General features: G+C 43.8%; 2 protein-coding genes across 5 annotated transcripts in view; one reads left to right on the forward strand and one right to left on the reverse strand.

Moving 5' to 3' along the window:
- LOC116054949 (latent-transforming growth factor beta-binding protein 4) overlaps positions 1–10078 on the forward strand; it is a 61499-nt gene extending 51421 nt beyond the window's left edge. For 3 of the 4 annotated variants that reach the window (XM_031306698.2, XM_036001596.1, XM_036001594.1), the window contains 8 exons: positions 1031–1159; positions 1310–1450; positions 3295–3447; positions 5693–5794; positions 6760–6889; positions 8235–8467; positions 9008–9160; positions 9553–10078. In XM_031306698.2, coding sequence (XP_031162558.2) covers positions 1031–1159; positions 1310–1450; positions 3295–3447; positions 5693–5794; positions 6760–6889; positions 8235–8467; positions 9008–9160; positions 9553–9695 — 1184 coding nt within the window. In that variant the 3' untranslated portion in view covers positions 9696–10078. Of the gene's footprint in view, positions 1–1030; positions 1160–1309; positions 1451–3294; positions 3448–5692; positions 5795–6756; positions 6890–8234; positions 8468–9007; positions 9161–9552 lie in introns of all 4 variants that reach the window. The other variant, XM_036001595.1, reaches the window with a different exon arrangement.
- LOC116034886 (NLR family CARD domain-containing protein 3-like) overlaps positions 1–20000 on the reverse strand; it is a 972843-nt gene that overhangs the window by 822628 nt on the left and 130215 nt on the right. The gene's annotated exons all lie outside the window — the stretch shown is intronic.

A 20000-nucleotide genomic window follows, 5' to 3' on the forward strand; every position in this document is an offset into this window, starting at 1 on the left:
ACTTTGGTATTTTTCAACCTGGACTATAACGTCACATGCTATGCACCAGACTCCCATTTAAAGTGCTCATATTATTCTCATTTTCAGGTTCATAATTGTATTTTGAGGTTATATCAGAATAGGTTTACATGGTTTAATTTAAAAAAAACGCCATATTTTTGTTGTACTGCACATTGCTGCAGCTCCTCTTTTCACCGTGTGTGTTGAGCTCTCTGTTTTAGCTACAGAGTGAGGCATCGCACTTCTATCCCATCTTTGTTGGGAGTCGCACATGCTCAGTAGCTAGGTTAGGATTACATCAGCTAGCTAGCTAGTACTTTAGTCAGTACAAGGCAGGATTAGCCGGGAGACTTCTTCTAAACGAGGGCGCACTTCCAACTTTGCGTGGAATACCTGCAGAACAGGGACATGGAAGTACTTATATTGTAGATTAGGGTGAACTAGTCTGTGTTGTAGCAGTGTTTTGCCATTCAGAACGAGCTAGCATGCTCGTTTCGGCTAGTGACGTAGAAAGCCGTGCAGATTTTGACCAGCTCACCCGGAGACTGAAGGCAGGACACATTCAGAAACCGTATCTCACTCTAAACAGCATGGATGTTTGTTTTCAAAGTTTGTTTGTGTGTGGAAGCACCAGAGACACAAAATAACTCCCCAAATCCCAGAAAAAGTGATTTTTTTTCATAATATGGGCACTTTAAATAATCAGTACTTTTAGCGTGTATAGAGCCAGCCTATTCCCACATGTAAATGGGTGAATTAAGGGTTTATTTCAACCAAACCAGAGGGATGATTGTTGGAACAGTGGAAAGATGAACCAACAACAGCATTTGATAGTTTTATTTTATGTCTGTCAACTTTAAATGAAGTGTGTTTTGCGATTTTAAATGCAGTCTGGTGAGTTTAGCGATGGCGATCTTGGGGTCTTTTGCATTTGAAAAATATCAACGTTGATTTTAATAATCAGGGAAACTGTTTGCTTCACCTTTTAAAAAATAAGTTATATTAATAAAGATCTGTTGTTCTCTGCCAGATGTGGACGAGTGTAAGCGTTTCCATCCAGCGGTGTGTAAGTTTGGAACGTGTGTCAACAACATCCCCGGATATGAATGCTACTGCCCCAACGGATACATCTACGACAGCACAATGCTGGAGTGTGTCGGTACGCACAACACACACACACACACACACACACACACACACACACACACACACACACACACACACACACACACATTGAATTTATTTGCTCTGAATTCACCTCTGTCTGTCTGTCTGTCTCCCTCCCCGTCTGTCTGTCTGTCTGTCTCAGACCATAATGAGTGTGAGGAGGAGAGTTGTGTGGGAGGACAGTGTGTGAACACGGTGGGTTCCTACTACTGCCGCTGTCCGTCTCCTCTGGTGCTGGACGACACGCAACGCAACTGTGTCAACTCGTCCCACCTCACTGTGGGTAAGTACCTCATCGTCATCCTCTGTCTTCGCAATACTGGAAACACATTTTACTCTTTATTCTCTTTACTTATATTGTTTGTTTTATCTTTAGAGTGTCATGCACTGTTTCCCCTAGCCTGGTCCTACCAGACTCTGGTCCACTAGCCTGGTCCTACCAGACTCTGGTCCATTAGCCTGGTCCTACCAGACTCTGGTACACTAGCCTGGTCCTACCAGACTCTGGTACACTAGCCTGGTCCTACCAGACTCTGGTCTTCGCTCACAGCTTTCTAGCGCACGACCTCAACGTCATCGTTCTCAGCCACTCCCTCTGTTCGCTGATTGGACCGCCAAATATTTGATCGGAGAAAATCCAAGAATATACTGCAAACCCAGACGGAGTACTGAAGGTAGAGCTGGGCGATATGGAAAAAATCTAATATCACGATATGGTTGACCAAATACCTCGATATCGATATTGCGGCGATATTGTAAGGTTGACAATTGGTGCTAAGCATATTTATACAATGAGATTTTTGGTAAATAATCATCAGTAATGTGGATATAATAACTAAGTGGGTAAAGGCAAATAATAGAATAGTTACAACAGTCTGGTAAGTTAAAAAAAATACATCACTTTACTGTAATCCAGCCATTAAAACCAGGGACAGATAACACTTGTATCATCAGCAAAACATGTCCTTAGTCATCATAAGCCTCTTTCCGACCAAGTAGTTACAGGAACGTAGTTATAGGAACAGTCCACTTCTAAACAGTTCTACTAACTACTCTCCCCCAAAACCGTTTTTTCCATTTGCATTCGCACTGGCCAAGTGGCCATAGGAACCAGAGCTGGCCCGACCCATAAGCGAACTAAGCGGCTTTTAGAGCCCCGTGGCTACCAGAGGGCCCCCAAGAGCGCTTGAAATGTCCCACAATAGAGGTCGTAACAGAGCCGGTCTATTTAAAGATAGTGTTGCTGCTAATAGGTCTCACATTAGTCTTTAAATGCGTATTTGTACATTATGAGTGCTTAAACTAATATTTACAATACACAAATTCGTTAAGTACCAGGTGCAGTGGCAACATGTTGCAATGTGGAGAGTCCCCAAACCAAATCCTGCTTAGGGCCCCCAAAAGTCTAGGGTTGGCCCTGTAAGGAACTGACCTTTTGTTATTATAACACAGCCATCTAACCACCACTATGCAGAAAAGGGAAAAGACCCTGCCCTGAAGTAGGAGCTGAAAGAGGAACTTCATAATCTCCAAATTGGTCCAGTCGGAAAATCCCTCTGGTCGGAAAGGGACTATAGAGTTTAGAAAACCAGACAAACCAAGTCCTATTACTGTGTTTTGTCTAAAAAACACCAGAAGTCAGACCCTCCTCCACAGCGCTGCGGAGGAGGGTCTGGCTAGTCCACACAACATTCCTGGACGGTTTATTGGCATTTCTTTAAACCAATCACAATCGCCTTGGGCACCGGACGGAGCCACGGTGCCTCTGCTAAATAGTCTCCGAAAGGAACTTGTTTTGGTGGAACATGTGTACGATCAAAAGTAGTTTTAGTCGTGCAACAGAAAACTCAGATTGGACAGATAGTCTAGCTAGCTGTCTGGATTTACCCTGCAGAGATCTGAGGAGCAGTTAACCATAGTCCTCACAAATCCACCGGAGGTTAGAACGCCAACACAGAGACAGAGGAAGGGGACGGACATCCGGACAAAAAGTGACATCCCGAGGAATTTCTGTTGGCACCTGAGCAATCCTGGAAGCGGAACGTCGTGGATGTAAACTATCCAGCACATAAACCCCCCGTAGAGAGTTAAAAAAGTAACCCAGCTGTGTCCTGTCTGTCCTTCCAGATGAGAACCTGTCTTTGTGCTGGCAGCAAGTCACCGCAGACCTGGTGTGTCAGAGTCCTCTGCTCGGAGCTCAGGTTACCTACACGGACTGCTGCTGTCTGTACGGAGAGGGCTGGGGGATGGAGTGTGCCCTCTGCCCCCCCACCGACTCCGGTAAACACCTCATTGCACCAACAACAACACCAACAACGTGTGTCAGACACTGATTCAGGCGGCTCAAAGAGGCGCTGTCACTACCCGATGTGAGTCGAGTACAGATGCGAGTCGCACATGCGTCACTTTGCGACAAGTAGCCTACAAGATGCTAACAGCGTTTTGAGCTAACAAGCAATCAAACAATCATAGATAGCTAAAACGTTTTTGAAATAAACTGCTAGCTACAAGTTAGCTATCAAACACAACAAAGGCTGTCACTTGAATGGCGTTTTGAGCTAACGTTAGCAATCAAACAAACATAGATAGCTACACCGTTTTTTTTAAATGATTTCCGTCTTCTGTTATTGTTTGTAATGAGAAAAGTTTATTATTTTATGGATTTCACAAATTTCAGTATGACACGTTATGCCGAAAACCGTTTAAATCTGAGCATGCACAACTCACATCGGTACTCGACTCACATCGGGTAGTGACAGTGCTATGCAGTTTTGGCCATTTCTTCATTGTTTTCTCTTTTTGCTGGCAGGTTTCTCCATAGAGCTCCCCTACAGGTTTCTCTATAGAGCCCCCCCCCCTACAGGTTTCTCTATAGAGCGCCCCCCCCTACAGGTTTCTCTATAGAGCCCCTACAGGTTTCTCCATAGAGCCCCCCTACAGGTTTCTCTATAGAGCTTACAGGTTTCTCCATAGAGCCCCCCCCCCTACAGGTTTCTCTATAGAGCTTACAGGTTTCTCTATAGAGCCCCCCCCACAGGTTTCTCCATAGAGCCCCCCCCCTACAGGTTTCTCTATAGAGCCCCCCCCCCCATACAGGTTTCTCCATAGAGCCCCCCCCCTACAGGTTTCTCTATAGAGCCCCCCCCCCATACAGGTTTCTCTATAGAGGCCCCCCTACAGGTTTCTCCATAGAGCCCCCCCCCTACAGGTTTCTCTATAGAGCCCCAACCCCCCCTACAGGTTTCTCTATAGAGCCCCAGCCCCCCTACAGGTTTCTCTATAGAGCCCCAGCCCCCCATACAGGTTTCTCTATAGAGCCCCCCCTACAGGTTTCTCTATAGAGCCCCCCCCCTACAGGTTTCTCTATAGAGCCCCCCCTACAGGTTTCTCTATAGAGCCCCCCCCCTACAGGTTTCTCTATAGAGCTCCCCTACAGGTTTCTCTATAGAGCCCCCCCCCCATACAGGTTTCTCTATAGAGCCCCCCCCCTACAGGTTTCTCTATAGAGCCCCCCTACAGGTTTCTCTATAGAGCTCCCCTACAGGTTTCTCTATAGAGCGCCCCCCCCTACAGGTTTCTCTATAGAGCCCCTCATACAGGTTTCTCTATAGAGCCCCCCTACAGGTTTCTCTATAGAGCTCCCCTACAGGTTTCTCTATAGAGCCCCCCCCCTACAGGTTTCTCTATAGAGCTCCCCTACAGGTTTCTCTATAGAGCGCCCCCCCCTACAGGTTTCTCTATAGAGCCCCTCATACAGGTTTCTCTATAGAGCCCCCCCTACAGGTTTCTCTATAGAGCCCTACAGGTTTCTCTATAGAGCCCCTCATACAGGTTTCTCTATAGAGCCCCCCATACAGGTTTCTCTATAGAGCCCCCCCCCCTACAGGTTTCTCTATAGAGCCCCTCATACAGGTTTCTCTATAGAGCCCCCCCCCTACAGGTTTCTCTATAGAGCCCCCCCCCCCTACAGGTTTCTCTATAGAGCTCCTCGACGACCACCATTCAACCCGAAAAAAAGTCATATAACCATTCCAATGACTCCGAAGCTGTTCAGTTAAGGTCAATTAAACTAAAAAAAAACTGCATAGTTCCCCTTTAAGATGCATGAAGTGATCCCAGATCCTTATCCTTTGACAAAATCAGTAATTTTACCTCGCAGAAAACGGGAGTTACTACTCTACCGCTGCCTTCATCGCTTGGTTAGTTTGTGTTTTTGGGTCACTTTGGTGAATCTGAACTTACCCGTCAGAACACCAAAGTGACACAATAACATTAACTAACTAAGCGATGGAGGCAGCTGTAGAGCAGCAACTCCCGTGTTCGGCAAGATAAAATGTCTGTTTTTGTCAAAGGAGTCTGGTGGCTTTGAAGAAAGCAGAGATGACAGCTTCAGTTCCCCGTCGTAAAGGGTTTTAAAGAGTATTAAAGGGTAATGTGTAGGTTATTGTGTATGTGTTATGTATTCAGATAGGTAATATTCTGTGTGTGTGTGTGTGTGTGTGTGTGTGTGTGTGTGTGTCTGCAGAGGGCTACTCCTCTCTGTGCAGCTCCTTCCTCCCTGCGTCCTCCCTCTCCGGAGGAGAAACCGGAGCGAGACCAGGAGCCGGACGAGTCCGCGGGGGAGCGGGTGAGTCCTGAAATTTTAAACCTCCAATTATTTATACATATTATTATTATTATTATTATTATTATTATTATTATTATTATTATTATTATTATTATTATTATTATTATTTATGACTGTTTTTCTTCTTTATTCTCTAATTTATTTATAAATCCCATTAAAGTTTGTGGTTTTGAGTTTATTTATTTAGGGATTACTTTTTTATCTCAGATTTCTCCCTTAATACATGTTTTGTTCTCCTGTCTCCTCTCCTGTCTCCTGTCTCCTCTCCTGTCTCCTCTCCTGTCTCCTGTCTCCTGTCTCCTCTCCTGTCTCCTCTCCTGTCTCCTGTCTCCTGTCTCCTCTCCTGTCTCCTGTCTCCTCTCCTGTCTTCTGTCTTCTGTCTCCTTTCTCCTCTCCTGTCTCCTGTCTCCTGTCTCCTCTCCTGTCTCCTGTCTCCTCTCCTGTCTCCTGTCTCCTCTCCTGTCTTCTGTCTTCTGTCTCCTTTCTCCTCTCCTGTCTCCTGTCTCCTGTCTCCTCTCCTGTCTTCTGTCTTCTGTCTCCTTTCTCCTCTCCTGTCTCCTCTCCTGTCTCCTGTCTCCTGTCTCCTGTCTCCTTACTCCTCTCCTGTCTCCTGTCTCCTCTCCTGTCTTCTGTCTCCTTTCTCCTCTCCTGTCTCCTGTCTCCTCTCCTGTCTTCTGTCTCCTTTCTCCTCTCCTGTCTCCTCTCCTGTCTCCTCTCCTATCTCCTGTCTCCTCTCCTGTCTTCTGTCTCCTTTCTCCTCTCCTGTCTCCTCTCCTGTCTTCTGTCTCCTTTCTTCTCTCCTGTCTCCTCTCCTGTCTCCTCTCCTGTCTCATCTCCTGTCTCCTGTCTCCTCTCCTGTCTCCTGTCTCCTGTCTCCTGTCTCCTCTCCTGTCCTGTCTCCTCTCCTGTCTCCTGTCTCCTCTCCTGTCCTGTCTCCTCTCCTGTCTCCTCTCCTGCCTCCTCAGGTCCTCCGTACCTCCCCCCCTACAGTACCGACTCCTTCCCTGACTACGAGGACTACTCTGCAGGGGGCGGCAGCAGGACGGCCTTCAGAGGGAGGACACCGGACGGATCCTACGGCAGGCAGGAGTACAGGTGGCCACACGTGAATCATAATCATAATACAAACATTACAGGCTGCGTGGGTCTATAAAGGCACGTTATGATGTTCAACATTAGGGCTGCACAATATAAGGAAAACACGTGATACCGTTGTTGAATATATTGAGTGTCTTTCACCATGTGTTTATTGCGCCAGTTGACATGGCGATGACGATTAAAAACCGATATGTCGTGCAGCCCTATTTAACTTCCCTGCCGATCATTTTATACCAATCCCATTCTTAAAACTCTCTTTCATAGGAGAGCGTTTATGAATATTCAATCTGTTGTCGGTTATATCATCCCCTCTTTGCCCATTTAATGTATTTTAAACTTTATTTCATCTTCAGGGGTTTTATGTTTTTATGATTCCTCTGTTTTTTGTATTTCATTGTTTTTATTTAGTTTTGGGGATTTGTTGGCATCAGCAAACAGGAAGAAGACTAATGGCCCTATCTAGCACCCGGCGCAGTGCAAAGCCCAACGCAAGTGTTTTTGCTAGTTTAAGACCGACGCAGTTGTCAGTTTCCCGTCCAGCGCCCACGTTGTTTAAATAGCAAATGCACCTGCACCCATCTGTGCGCCCATGGGCGTGCTGGTCTTTCAGGGAGGTGTGTTCAGGTGCATTCTGGGCGTTCTGGTCTTACAGGGAGGTGTGTTCAGGTGCATTCTGGGCGTATTGCTATCTTGAGGCAGCGGGAAGTGATCGCACCATTGACCAACAACAACCTGGTCTAAAGTCAATAACGCAGCATTTCATTGTTATTTTAACAGAGCATTAGTAAAATGCTCCTAGACTCGTGCACAGCGCGCACACTATGCTTGTTACACACACAGGGACGCACAGCAGCACACACACATGCAGAAGATTACAAATAAAAATATTACGGTGCAAATCCTCCATCATAACAGCAATGCTCCAAGGTCCAAACGCGCCTGGCTTTTAAAGGGAATGGGAGATGATCTCTGATTGGTTGATTGCATGTTACGCCCAAAACACACCTCTGATTAATGAAGACACTAAGTACAACCCCTTTTTTTCGCCGTCAAACTAGCAAAAGTGGATTTGGACATGCCCTAAACGCACCTGCACCAGGCGCTTCACGCCGTGCTCTTAGATCGACCTAAGTTTGTTAGTGACTCTATCAGGTACACCTGGTTGCGTTTTCAGGAAGATGAATACCTCCTCCTCGGCAGCCATTCTGACTGCTACTCAGATTGGTTTCTCCGTAACGAAGAAACGGCGATTGTGTAACAAATGTTCAGGCTTTAACAACGTGAACAAGCCTCTCTGTGTTGATGTTGACAGCAGTGTGTGTGTGTGTCTGTGTGTCCCCAGCACCGGTTACTACCCTGAAGGAGACTTTGGCCCCCCCGATGCCGACCCCCGGGCCGAGAGGGGGTTCGAGGCGCGGCCTCCCCCTCCGGCCTGGCCCGACGCACCCCCTCTCAACCTGGCGCCCTACCCAGTGGAGCTGCAGCCGGACACAGAGGACGCTGAGGAGCCGTGGAGGCAGGGCCCGCCGTTCACTGAGAGGGGAGGAGGGGGGGCCCCGCGCAGGGTCTATGAGAGTGAGTGGTATTATTTCAACTAAATCATGTGTGTGTGTGTGTGTGTGTGTGTGTGTGTGTCTCTGTGTGTGTATGTGTCTCTGTGTGTATCTGTGTGTGTGTGTGTGTGTATATGTGTCTCTGTTTGTGTGTGTGTGTGTGTGTGTGTCTGTCTCTGTGTGTATGTGTCTCTGTGTGTGCATGTGTGTGCATGTGTGTGCGTGTGCGCAAATCATGTTCTCGTAATTCTACAAGGTTTCCGCGGGGTCTTAAAAAGTCTAAAATTTCAAAATCAAAATTGTTGGCCTTAAAAATTCTTAGATTCACTGAAGTATATATTTTGTTGGTAAATCTGTGGTATATATGTAGTTCTTTCTTTCGCTCGTCCAAATATAATTCTCTGTCTGTATGTACAGATCATTATTACTCTGTCACTTTTATTCAATTTGAATACATTCATTTACTTTGCGAGTACTTTTCTGACTCTGCATTTCGTTGTACTTTTATGTCGTGATACAGGTCTTAAATTTCATTCATAAAAGGTCTTCTCTCGTCTTTCAGGGCGTTACGAGTCCTACGCCGGCCTGGGCACAGCAGAGGATTGTGGGATTCTGCACGGCTGTGAGAACGGCAGGTGTATTCGCGTTGCCGAGGGCTACACCTGTGACTGTTACCAAGGATACGAACTGGACATGACCTCCATGACGTGTATAGGTACGGAGAGAAGACCACTGCTCTGACTCCTCGCAGATATGTATTGAAAATGACATTATTGAAAGTGTGTGTCTGTGTGTGTGTGTGTGTGTGTGTGTGTTTATGTGTGTGTGTGTGTGTGTCTCTCTCTGTCTATCTGTGCGCTTGTGTGTGTGTGTGTCTCTGTGTATGTGTTTGTGTGTGTGTGTGTGTGTGTGTGTCTCTCTGTCTATCTGCGCTTGTGTGTGTGTGTGTCTCTGTGTGTGTGTGTGTGTGTGTGTGTGTATGTGTGTGCGTGTTTGGGTGTGTGTGTGTGTGTGTCTCTCTGCCTATCTGTGCGCTTGTGTGTGTGTCTCTGTGTATGTGTGTGCGTGTTTGGGTGTGTGTGTGTGTGTGCGTGTGTGGGTTTGCAGATGTAAACGAGTGTGAGGACAACGTCGGCGTGGGCTTCCCGTGTGTGAACGCTCGCTGTGTGAACACAGAAGGCTCGTTCCGCTGCGTCTGCCGGAGAGGATACGTCATGTCCCGCAGACCCAACCACTGTGTGGCTGCGTAGACCGGACCGGGCTCGATCAGACCAGTACGAACTGGTCTTGGGATGCACAACGGCAGACTGGGCCAGACTAGATTAGACTACACCGGTTTGAGCTTTACTATAACGGGTCTCTCTCGATTGAAGACCAACTTAACACCCCGTTTTAGCTTCTACAACTTCTCCATGTCCTCGCAATCACGACTCCATTTCTGTGTTTATGTGTCGGTAATTAACATGACATTGTGTCGTAGTTTTGGGGGGGGGGGGGCGTGGTTTCTCAAAAACATTGCAGATTTTTGGTTTTTAAAGGATAGAATTTCTTTGTTTTCTTTGGAAACACTTCAGATTGGGCCCAGGCTCAATTGAGAGTGTAATGAAGTGACTGCACGCATGATTAACCAGCTCATAATGATCAGAAAATAAGTATTTATTTCCAATTCTGGCTGTTAGCCACTTGGCTAATAAACACCCTAAATGTATCGGCTAGCGATACCCAGCTCTGTTAAATACAGACTTTAAAATCCTGCTAAAGGGGTTACTACCAGGGCTGTAAATAACTTTTTTAATCACCAACCAACACGGCTAGTACAGTTTTTTAAAGTTACTAGCCAATCAGACTTTTCACTAGCCACATATATGTTTGACTTAGTTTTTTCCCTAACGAACTTTACTTTAATCTTAGCTCCTCTGTTTGTTTTGCGCCGTTGAGTTCATGATCGATACCACACGCTAGGCACATATCCACCAGTTATACGAAACGTTACAAACAAAGTGTTCATGGGATATGTAGGATTAGAACTAGAAGCAGTGTTGCCAGAAAAATATTACGTTTCCAAGTCAAACAAACAAAACAACGGCCAAATTGTTTTGGCGAAAACAGACCAATCTGGAAAAACATTTTGCAGCCTGCCGATTGAAACAGACGCAGAGTTATTTGCTTCATTCATCAGCGGCCAAATTGGCTAGTAACTTAACAATGTTACCGCCAAAGTTCACTTTTACCCGCTTTTGGCGGGTTGGCAGGTGTCAATTTAAAGTCCCGATACCCAGCCCTGTTAACTACAGACTTTAAACTCCTGCTAAAGTGGTTAAAACCTCCTCAAAATACCCGAAATAACACGAGGACGGTGTTGGCCTTGTAATAATGATGAATGAATTAGGATTTACTGTGATTAGTAGATATTTTGACCCATTACAGATGTGGTTTTACAAAACGTTTGTTAGTTCGACCGGATAAACGAGAACTTGTTTTTGTCAGTTTATGTAAGTTTTCAGGTGAAAAGGTATTACAGCATGTACATTTATATAATCTGAGAGAGTTTTTATAATCGACACTGTCTGCGTGAGAGATAATTAACAACACGATGATTTACTTTTCGCTAAACCAAATTAGGCAAAAAACAACAAATAAATCGTTGGGATAAATCCGGTGATATTCTATATTTTTCTCAACAAATCTCACGTGCAGATCAAAACAAGAAACTAACCAAAAATTATTTTTTGGTCCTACAAACAAGTCGTTCATATAAGAGCTCCATTGTTGTTAAGAGCCGAGACTTTCATCCCTTGAAAAATGCCCCCACAAGTCGTTTGTTCCAGCATCATTCTGACCTACATTTAGGTTTCTAGCGGTGGCGCCCTCTAGTGGCCGCAGTAGTTCTGACGGGAGCAAAGCAGGAAGTAAGGTGAGGAAGTATAAGAGCGCCAAATGTCCTGGTAAAGCTTAATTTATGGTGTTCCCGGTGGGAGGTGCGCGTCACCATGGCTGTCGTTTCCAGCGCGAAGGCTCCGCAAGCTGTCTCGGCGCGTGGTCGTGCACCGCTGAGTTTCTGTAACTATGCGCCCATTGCGTGCGCTGGAAGAACAGGTTTGTCTCTAAAAACCAGTGGTGTAGTCTACGTGATACGCAGGAATACGCAGTATACCCACTAAGAAAGCTCCAGGATTTCCATCTACCCACTTAAAATCCCCAATGATACGCAACAACATACTTTTCCTTTATATTTTTGATATATTTTGAATTGTCATCTGTGTTTTTCTTCATCGCATAGGCTAAATAAAGGTATTTTCACGGTAAATTGGTGCATAATAGTGTGTCAGAATGCAGGAAATGAAGTCTTTGACACTCAAAACCCAGACCCCCCCACTATGATATAGCTCTGAGTATAACACATTAAATGTACCAAACTCACACTGTAATGTAAGAAAAACATTCACCAGTCTAGAATATGTTATTTCAGTTTTCCCTCCCCAACCCCCAGAAATTATCTTAGTTTGAGAACCACTGGTAAAGAGCACCAAATGTGGATTCATCCACCGCTGAAAATAGTCCCCAACAAATGCACTATTTCCTTACCCTGGAAATCCAGACTTTTCACGAGAGCACAATTGTAATTTGCTCAGCGAGTCACTCTGGCATTCAGTAATGATGCTCATTAACTATGCCCTTGTAGCCGAGCTGCACCAATCACATCGGTGTATCTGATATAGGCGGGCCAGAGGCGAGCTAAACAGATGACGACAGCGCTGCGACGTCCAAGTCATTAGTAAACATTGCAAGATGGCTACGGATGAACACTAGTTGTTTGAAACGGCTTTGGCCGCTACAATGAACGAGTTAGACTTGGCATTTTATCTAAAGGAGGAAGATGGCGCTCCAATCGTTCCTTTGCAAGAAGGACGTTTTTGCTGTTTTGGCGACCGGATACGGCAAGAGTTTAATCTACCAGTTAGCTCCTCTGGTAGCTAAGAGTCTAATCTACCAGTTAGCTCCTCTGGTAGCTAAGAGTCTAATCTACCAGTTAGCTCCTCTGGTAGCTAACTGTCTAATCTACCAGTTATGGTAGGGTTCCACACAGCGAAACACCAAGCAAATTTTGGCCAGCGAAATACTGCCTCGGGGGCGTGGTCGCGAAAACAACACGCCAGACCGCAACAGAACACCGGCTGCTAGGCAGTTAGCAGAGAGGGTTGAAGCTTGGTAACATAGCTAGCAGGTAGTTTGTTAGCAAGCTATCGTTGCTATTGTAGCTTGTGAAATCTGTGTTGATACAAGCGTCAATGTTCGCCAACAAAATGTAATCAAACAAATGCACAAGTAGCCTAGCTGCCTGGCTAGGCTTTACAATGAAATCCAGTGTCCGAACTAGTGTTCGGCTAGCTGAAAAGTTCAAGTGTTTAAACTAACATATACAGTGGTCTATTTAGTGGTGTATGTGCCCTGACTAAGTTTGTGTGTCATATAAATCACAATTCGTGTTGATACAAGTGCTAATGTTCGTGTAGAAACATTTTAATCACATACAAATTTTCATGATACAGCGCTGATAACCTAGGCCATCTTGGTCAGACTTTTTTTGTAACTCCCGCCTCCAAACACAAACACGCAGACCTGATTGGTTCTCGAGTGGTCCTCATTTGAATAAAGTTAAACTTTCGTCAACTTTGTTTTGCTTGCCTCGGCGATTTCCGTCTCCATTCAACCTCAATGAGAGCGAAGTGAAATTTCGCTGTGTGGAAACCTACCGTTAGCTCCAAGCGTATGGGGCTCTGGATACGTCAACCCGTGTATTGTTGTGATTGGTCGTAGTGTTATCCAATTGCGTGCAGTGAGATTTTCAAATGCATGCTTGGTGCCGCCCCTCGAGTTGGGCCATTTTCATTACTCATTGCCAGACCTGTAATCTTTCTGATTTGGGTCTGGATTTCCAGGCTACCATTTCCTCCTGTTGGTTTGACAAAAAACTACAGTGAGCAGTTATTAAAAATGTGCATCTACACCTGAGATTTGTTGATGAGGAAAAATATGGAATAAGTTTGATTTCTACATTTGATTATTTACCTTTTTAGAAATACTAAATGTGTTAATGAATACTGACTTATGTCTGTACTTTTATGTGTTTGCAGATGCAGATTTCTCTTCTGAATGTACTGAAAATTGCAATCAGTCATAGTGTGTATATAATAATTCACATTCCTCCACAATAATCCTATTATATTGTTAACAAATGAATGCAGCCTGTTATTAACTTTCTAACATGCTGAAGATGACGAACCTTCACCTAACGTGTGATGTATAACATGCACTGTATCTGCCAGAGAGTTTGTGTTCACGCGGGATATTTTGTATGTTGTTTAAAATGTAATTCTCTGGTTTGTTTTTTTAATTGTTCACATTTTCATCATTGTTGTTTGTATTACAAGAAATGAAAATATATTTGCACACACTTTTATTGAAACCTGAGTTTTGTTGTTTGTCGTCTGTCTGGTGTGAAGGACACAGAGGATGTGAGAGGAAAGGTAGAGATGCAAGAATGATTTTAGGGTTTTTGTTTCTCCGTTCAATCAAACTGACCGCTACCTGTTCTCACTACGAACTCTTCTTTACCTGAACGCAACTGTCCTGTTCTTCTTTACCTAAACCCAACTGTCCCGTTCTTCTTTACCTAAATCCAACTGTCCCGTTCTTTACCTAAACCCAACCGTCCCGTTCATCTTTACCTAAACCCAACCGTCCCGTTCTTCTTTACATAAACCCAACTGTCCCGTTCTTCTTTTCCTAAACCCAACTGTCCCGTTCATCTTTACCTAAACCCAACCGTCCCGTTCTTCTTTACCTAAACCCAACCGTCCCGTTCTTCTTTTCCTAAACCCAACTGTCCCGTTCTTCTTTACCTAAACCTAACACTCCCGTTTTTCTTTACCTAAACCCAACCGTCCCGTTCTTCTTTTCCTAAACCCAACTGTCCCGTTCTTCTTTACCTAAACCTAACACTCCCGTTCTTCTTTACCTAAACCCAACCGTCCCGTTCTTCTTTTCCTAAACCCAACCGTCCCGTTCTTCTTTTCCTAAACCCAACTGTCCCGTTCTTCTTTACCTAAACCTAACACTCCCGTTCTTCTTTACCTAAACCCAACCGTCCCATTCTTCTTTTCCTAAACCCAACCGTCCCATTCTTCTTTACCTAAACCCAACTGTCCCGTTCTTCTTTACCTAAACCCAACCGTCCCATTCTTCTTTACCTAAACCCAACCGTCCCGTTCTTCTTTTCCTAAACCCAACTGTCCCGTTCTTCTTTTCCTAAACCCAACTGTCCCATTCTTCTTTTCCTAAACGCAACTGTCCCGTTCATCTTTATCTAAACCCAACCGTCCCGTTCATCTTTATCTAAACCCAACCGTCCCGTTCATCTTTACCTAAACCCAACCGTCCCGTTCATCTTTATCTAAACCCAACTGTCTCGTTCTTCTTTTCCTAAACCCAACTGTCCCGTTCTTCTTTTCCTAAACCCAACTGTCCCGTTCTTCTTTTCCTAAAGCCAACCGTCCCGTCAATAGCGTCAATATCAACTCCAAAGGCACCTGACCAGGCAACCATATGTCACACGATGGGAGTGAGAATGTGTTAACCGTATTACCGTAAAGAGTCAACTTCTATTTTGATATAACTACAGATAACGTATTTTTTTTAGCCCTGATGTGAGTCTTTCCTTTTCATAATAATATACACATGAAGATATTGTGTTTTTGTTTTCACTGAACAGGAAAGGGATGAAAACCCTGTAATCTAAAAAGTAGTCTGCATCAACGGAAGTACATTTCCAGGATAACTGCCTGACATCATGCACAGAATGTCCTTCCACCTTCCTCTCTCCGTGTGTTTCCGTTCTCAAACTCCGTTCTCTTCGGGAAACAACAACCTTCGAGCTAGCGAGCTACATGCTGAAAATGTCAAGTTTAGAAGAACATTTGGATGGTGCAACAAGGCAGGTCTACTCGGTTCTTTCAGGGAATGATTGTAAATATTTACAAAGAATATGTTTAGGTCATTTCCTCTGATTGGTGGGATTGCTGTGGACGAAGTACACACAGAGATACACTGGTAAGAGATAATGAGGTTTAACCATGTATCAGCTAATTTAAATAGCTCACGTTACTGTATTGTGTCAACAGTTAATTTAATATTGTCAAATGTTCCACCAGAACAAGTTCCTTCCTGAGACTATTTAGCAGAGCCACCGTCGCTGCGTCCAGAGCTTAGCGCTGCCCAAGACCGGTGTGATTGGTTTAAAGAAATGCAAACAACCCAGAGCGTTTTTTTCTCCCATCCCAGAATGCATCTGTGGTGTAGCCAGACCTTGCTCCATCTGTCAATGCAAGACTATCTGGAACTAAGCTCTCAGCACAAAAGATTTTTTTCCCATTAATAACCAGTTCACAGATTTTGTTCTCCTAACATCAGTCTTTGTCCACTGCTGGGAATCTCCATTAGCATGTTGCTAACCAGCTAGCATTACCTGAGTCATCTCCTCTGGTGACATTCGCGTGCTAATCGTCTGGAATCCTCCACCTGGCTCCATAACCTTAATGCCTGCACTGTTTATCTGTTTATGTAGATCTGGGCCTGTAAGCCACTTTCTATAACAGGACAACACACACACACACACGCAGACGGGCAGCATTAATAGGATTACAGAGGTTCACCCAGTACTGAGGCTGAAACTGTGAGCCAGCAGAATATCAGCTTTCACTTTCACACACAGACTGCTTTACAAACTGCCACCACCGATCTGTCAAATTATTACCTGATAAGACAACCTTTCTGTATATTTTTACATCTTAAAATAACTAATAGTTTCAGGACACTACTGCAATGTTTACATTGCATACCCTGTTACAGCTACATGCTTATGTCAGAGAAAGCCATTATCTTGGCTGCAAATGTTAATTTCTTCCACCAATTTTGGATCCTATTTGTGAAAAGAAAAGACATTGAAAGTAGCTTTCCTTGGTAGGCTACCTAAAGTTTTTCTAACATTTTTGAATTATTTGCCCTTTGGATAGTTCATATTTCTTAGAATGTTGTAAGATTTATGATGAATAGAGGCACGTTTGGCTCTTTTGTTCTTATTTCGTGATGATTTAAACAAGAGCTTGAATGAGGTTTTATGACTGTGGAGGTTCTGCAGAGAGCTGAGGTCCTGTGAGTTGAAGGCGGCGTTGACTCAGAGCGGCTGTGACCCAGATCCGACCCAGGTGAGTAGGTCAGCTTGTGTGAAAATGCCGTCAGGGATTTCACGGTGTGAATCCAGATTTACTCCGTTTATCCCAGGATATTTTTACTCTGATTATCTCGCCGCAGTCGAGGATCATTTCTCTGCTTCACTGATAGAATGTCTTGACACGAAGGGAACAAGCTTCTTGTTTCAAGGTTTTGTTTTTTATGCTATTATCTGTCGAAGGACAATGAAGGGGTCCAACCGATGTTCCCACAGCCCTATTTTCCCACATTTCTAAGATTTTTCTTAAAATTAGGCCCTATGAAAAAAATAATTTCCCCCTGGGATTATTAAAGTATTTCTGATGCTGATGTTCCCACATTTCTAGAACATTTTTAAAATGTCCTACAATGTAAGCCCTATCCTCCCACAACATTTTTTAGGGTTAGGGTTAGGGGGATAAAATCCGATACAAATTTATGAAAAAGGAAATGTGGGAACATAGGGCCTAATTTTGGAGAAAGAAATCTTATAAATGTGGGACCATAGGGCCTAATTTTGGAGAAAGAAATCTTATAAATGTGGGACCATAGGGCCTAATTTTGGAGAAAGAAATCTTATAAATGTGGGAACATAGGGCCTAATTTTGAAAAAAATCTTAGGGGCTGTGGGACATCGGGCTGTGGGAACATAGGGCTGTGAGACCATAGGGCTGTGGGACATCGGGCTGTGGGAACATAGGTCTGTGGTACCATTGGGCTGTGGGACCATTGTGCTGTGGGAACATAGGCATGCTCCTGACATGACGTACTTTAAAATCTCTTCAAAGCCTCCAGACCCCTTTTGACAAAGTCATTTTACCTTGCAGAACACAGAGTTGCTGCTCTACCGCTGCTTCCATCAGTTAGTTAGTTTGTTAGTTTTGTTAGTTCCTAACCTTTTAGTCTATATCCACGATGTTCCACTTCCGGGATTGTTCCGTTTCCGCCGAAAAATTCGGCCAGATGTCCGTCCCCTTCCTCTGTCTCTGTGTTGCCGTTCTAACCTCCGGTGGATTTGTGAGGACTATGGTTAAATGCTCCTCAGATCTCTGCAGGGTAAATCCAGACAGCTAGCTAGACTATCTGTCCAATCTGAGTTTTCTGTTGCACGACTACAACTACTTTTGAACGTACACGTTCCACCAAAACAAGTTCCTTCCTGAGGCTATTTTGCAGAGGCACCGTGGCTCCGTCCGGAGTTTAGCGCCGCCCAAGACTATTGTGATTGGTTTAAAGAAATGCCAATAAACCAGAGCACATTTTTCTCTCATCCAGGAATGCTGTGTGGACTAGTCAGACCCTCCTCCGCAGCACTGTGGGACCTTTTCTTGTTTAACCCTCCTGTTGTCCTTGGGTCAAATTTGACCAATTTTAAAAAAAAAATCTATATCAGACATTTGTGATGGTTCCCTAAAACGCTCTTCACAAGTAAAATGAATGATCACTTCACTATTTTCATTGAATTTGGGTGTTTTATTTGATTTTATGGCTTTTGAAAAAAAAAATTGCTAAAAGAACGTAAAAAAAAGTGACGAAAAAGTTGGGAAAAGCTTCAAAAACGTGGGGAAAAAACAACAAACGTCAAAGAAAGTGCACAAAAAATTTACTATAACATTGGAAAAGTGACAAAACATCGGGAAAAACAACAAAAATGTCAAAAAAGATGACCAAAACGTTGAAAAAAAGTTTTCATTTTGAATTACCAAAAGTTGCATGGACAACGGGAGGACAACATAAGGGTTAATGATAGCAAGCTATAAAGAGGCGAAGAATCTAACCTTCCGGTTGACTACCATGGGACCTGATTTTGGAAAAAAAATATTAACGGTTTTGAACTGTGAAACTCAAGTAATTATTTGATCCCGTTTAAATTGAGCCATTAATTAAAAATTGCCTATGATGTTTGTCTGTTAACAAGATAATTTAGCAAGTGAAGAAAGTCTCAGTTTGTGGTAAAACTGTTGAAGTATCAGACTGTGAATACATAATTAGAAAGACTGAGAGACACTTTAAAGCAGTGTTTCTCAAATGGGGGTACGTGTACCCCTATGGGTACTTTGGAGGACTGCAGGGGGTACGTGAGATATTTAACAAATTGTTTAATAGTCAGTCTCTCCAGAAAAACGTGATTATGCGATCGCATAATTCAATGCATAATCAGCCAAAGTCCGCATATTTATGTGGTGGCCGCATTTTTTCAAATACGCCGCACTTTCGCCGCATAAATTGCCGATTTCTACGCAAAATATGCGGTCTTGCATGATTTCATAATCCCCGCATTTTCGTTGCAAAAAAATCACATATATCTTAGCAGAAAGTTGAAAAATGTTGCGTTTACTTCACACAAGAGCAGCCATTTTCCCCTGTTGCCATGGGAATGTTATGAAGTGACATAATCACGTGACGTGAACATCATCGAAAAGCTGCAAACCCCGCGATGAAGCCATGAGGAAACCGCAGTTTTTGCAAGTTCCCGCAATTTTTGCAAGTTCCCGCAATTTCATCGCATAAAATTGCATAAATATCCCGCATATTCCATCGCATTTTTTAAGCAAACGTGCCGCATAATCAAGGATCTTTGGCCGCAACAATCACAAAAACTCTTCATCATGTAGACTTTTTTTCCTACCAAAAATGTGACATTTTTGTTGCCTTCTTTGGACCTAATCTAGCCTTCCTTCCTTCTACTGTCCTACTTTTTTACAAGTTTCTCGCTTTTTTCGAAGTTTTTGATACTTTTTTTCGACCTATTCTTGCCTTCCTTCCTTCTTTCTACCGTCTCTTTCCTTTTTTTTACAGGTTTTGTCTCCTTTTCTCATCAGCATTTAAATGTTTTTTCCAGTTACAAAGCTATTGTTTAGTAAATCTATCACTGACATCGCTGTACTGTTCCTCTTTATATTGACTTTTTTTTTCTACCAAAAATAATTAGTGCTGGTCAGGGGGTACTTGGCTTAAAAAACAGCTCAAAGGGGGTACCATATTAAAAAAAAGTTTGAGAACCACTGTTTTAAAGTGTCTAAGTGACGTCTCTCTGAAGCTACGATGTCTGTGGTTTTCCGGGATGAAACGTTACTCACACGAGCAGCGGACGTCTCGCTCCTTCTTTCTCTTCCCAGCTGATAAAAAGACACTGGATAAAACACATCAGGTAAGACAATGTTACATGTGTTGGGGAACAGAGCTAAGGTGACGTATATATTGCGCGAGACGAGAGATGTATAGTTCACAGAGCGGTTTCACACAAAACAAAGTGGTACTACGACACAATGAGACTTTCTTCACTC

This window comes from Sander lucioperca, chromosome 5 (genome assembly GCF_008315115.2).
Source record: "Sander lucioperca isolate FBNREF2018 chromosome 5, SLUC_FBN_1.2, whole genome shotgun sequence".
In the NCBI taxonomy this organism is placed as follows: Eukaryota; Metazoa; Chordata; class Actinopteri; order Perciformes; family Percidae; genus Sander; species Sander lucioperca.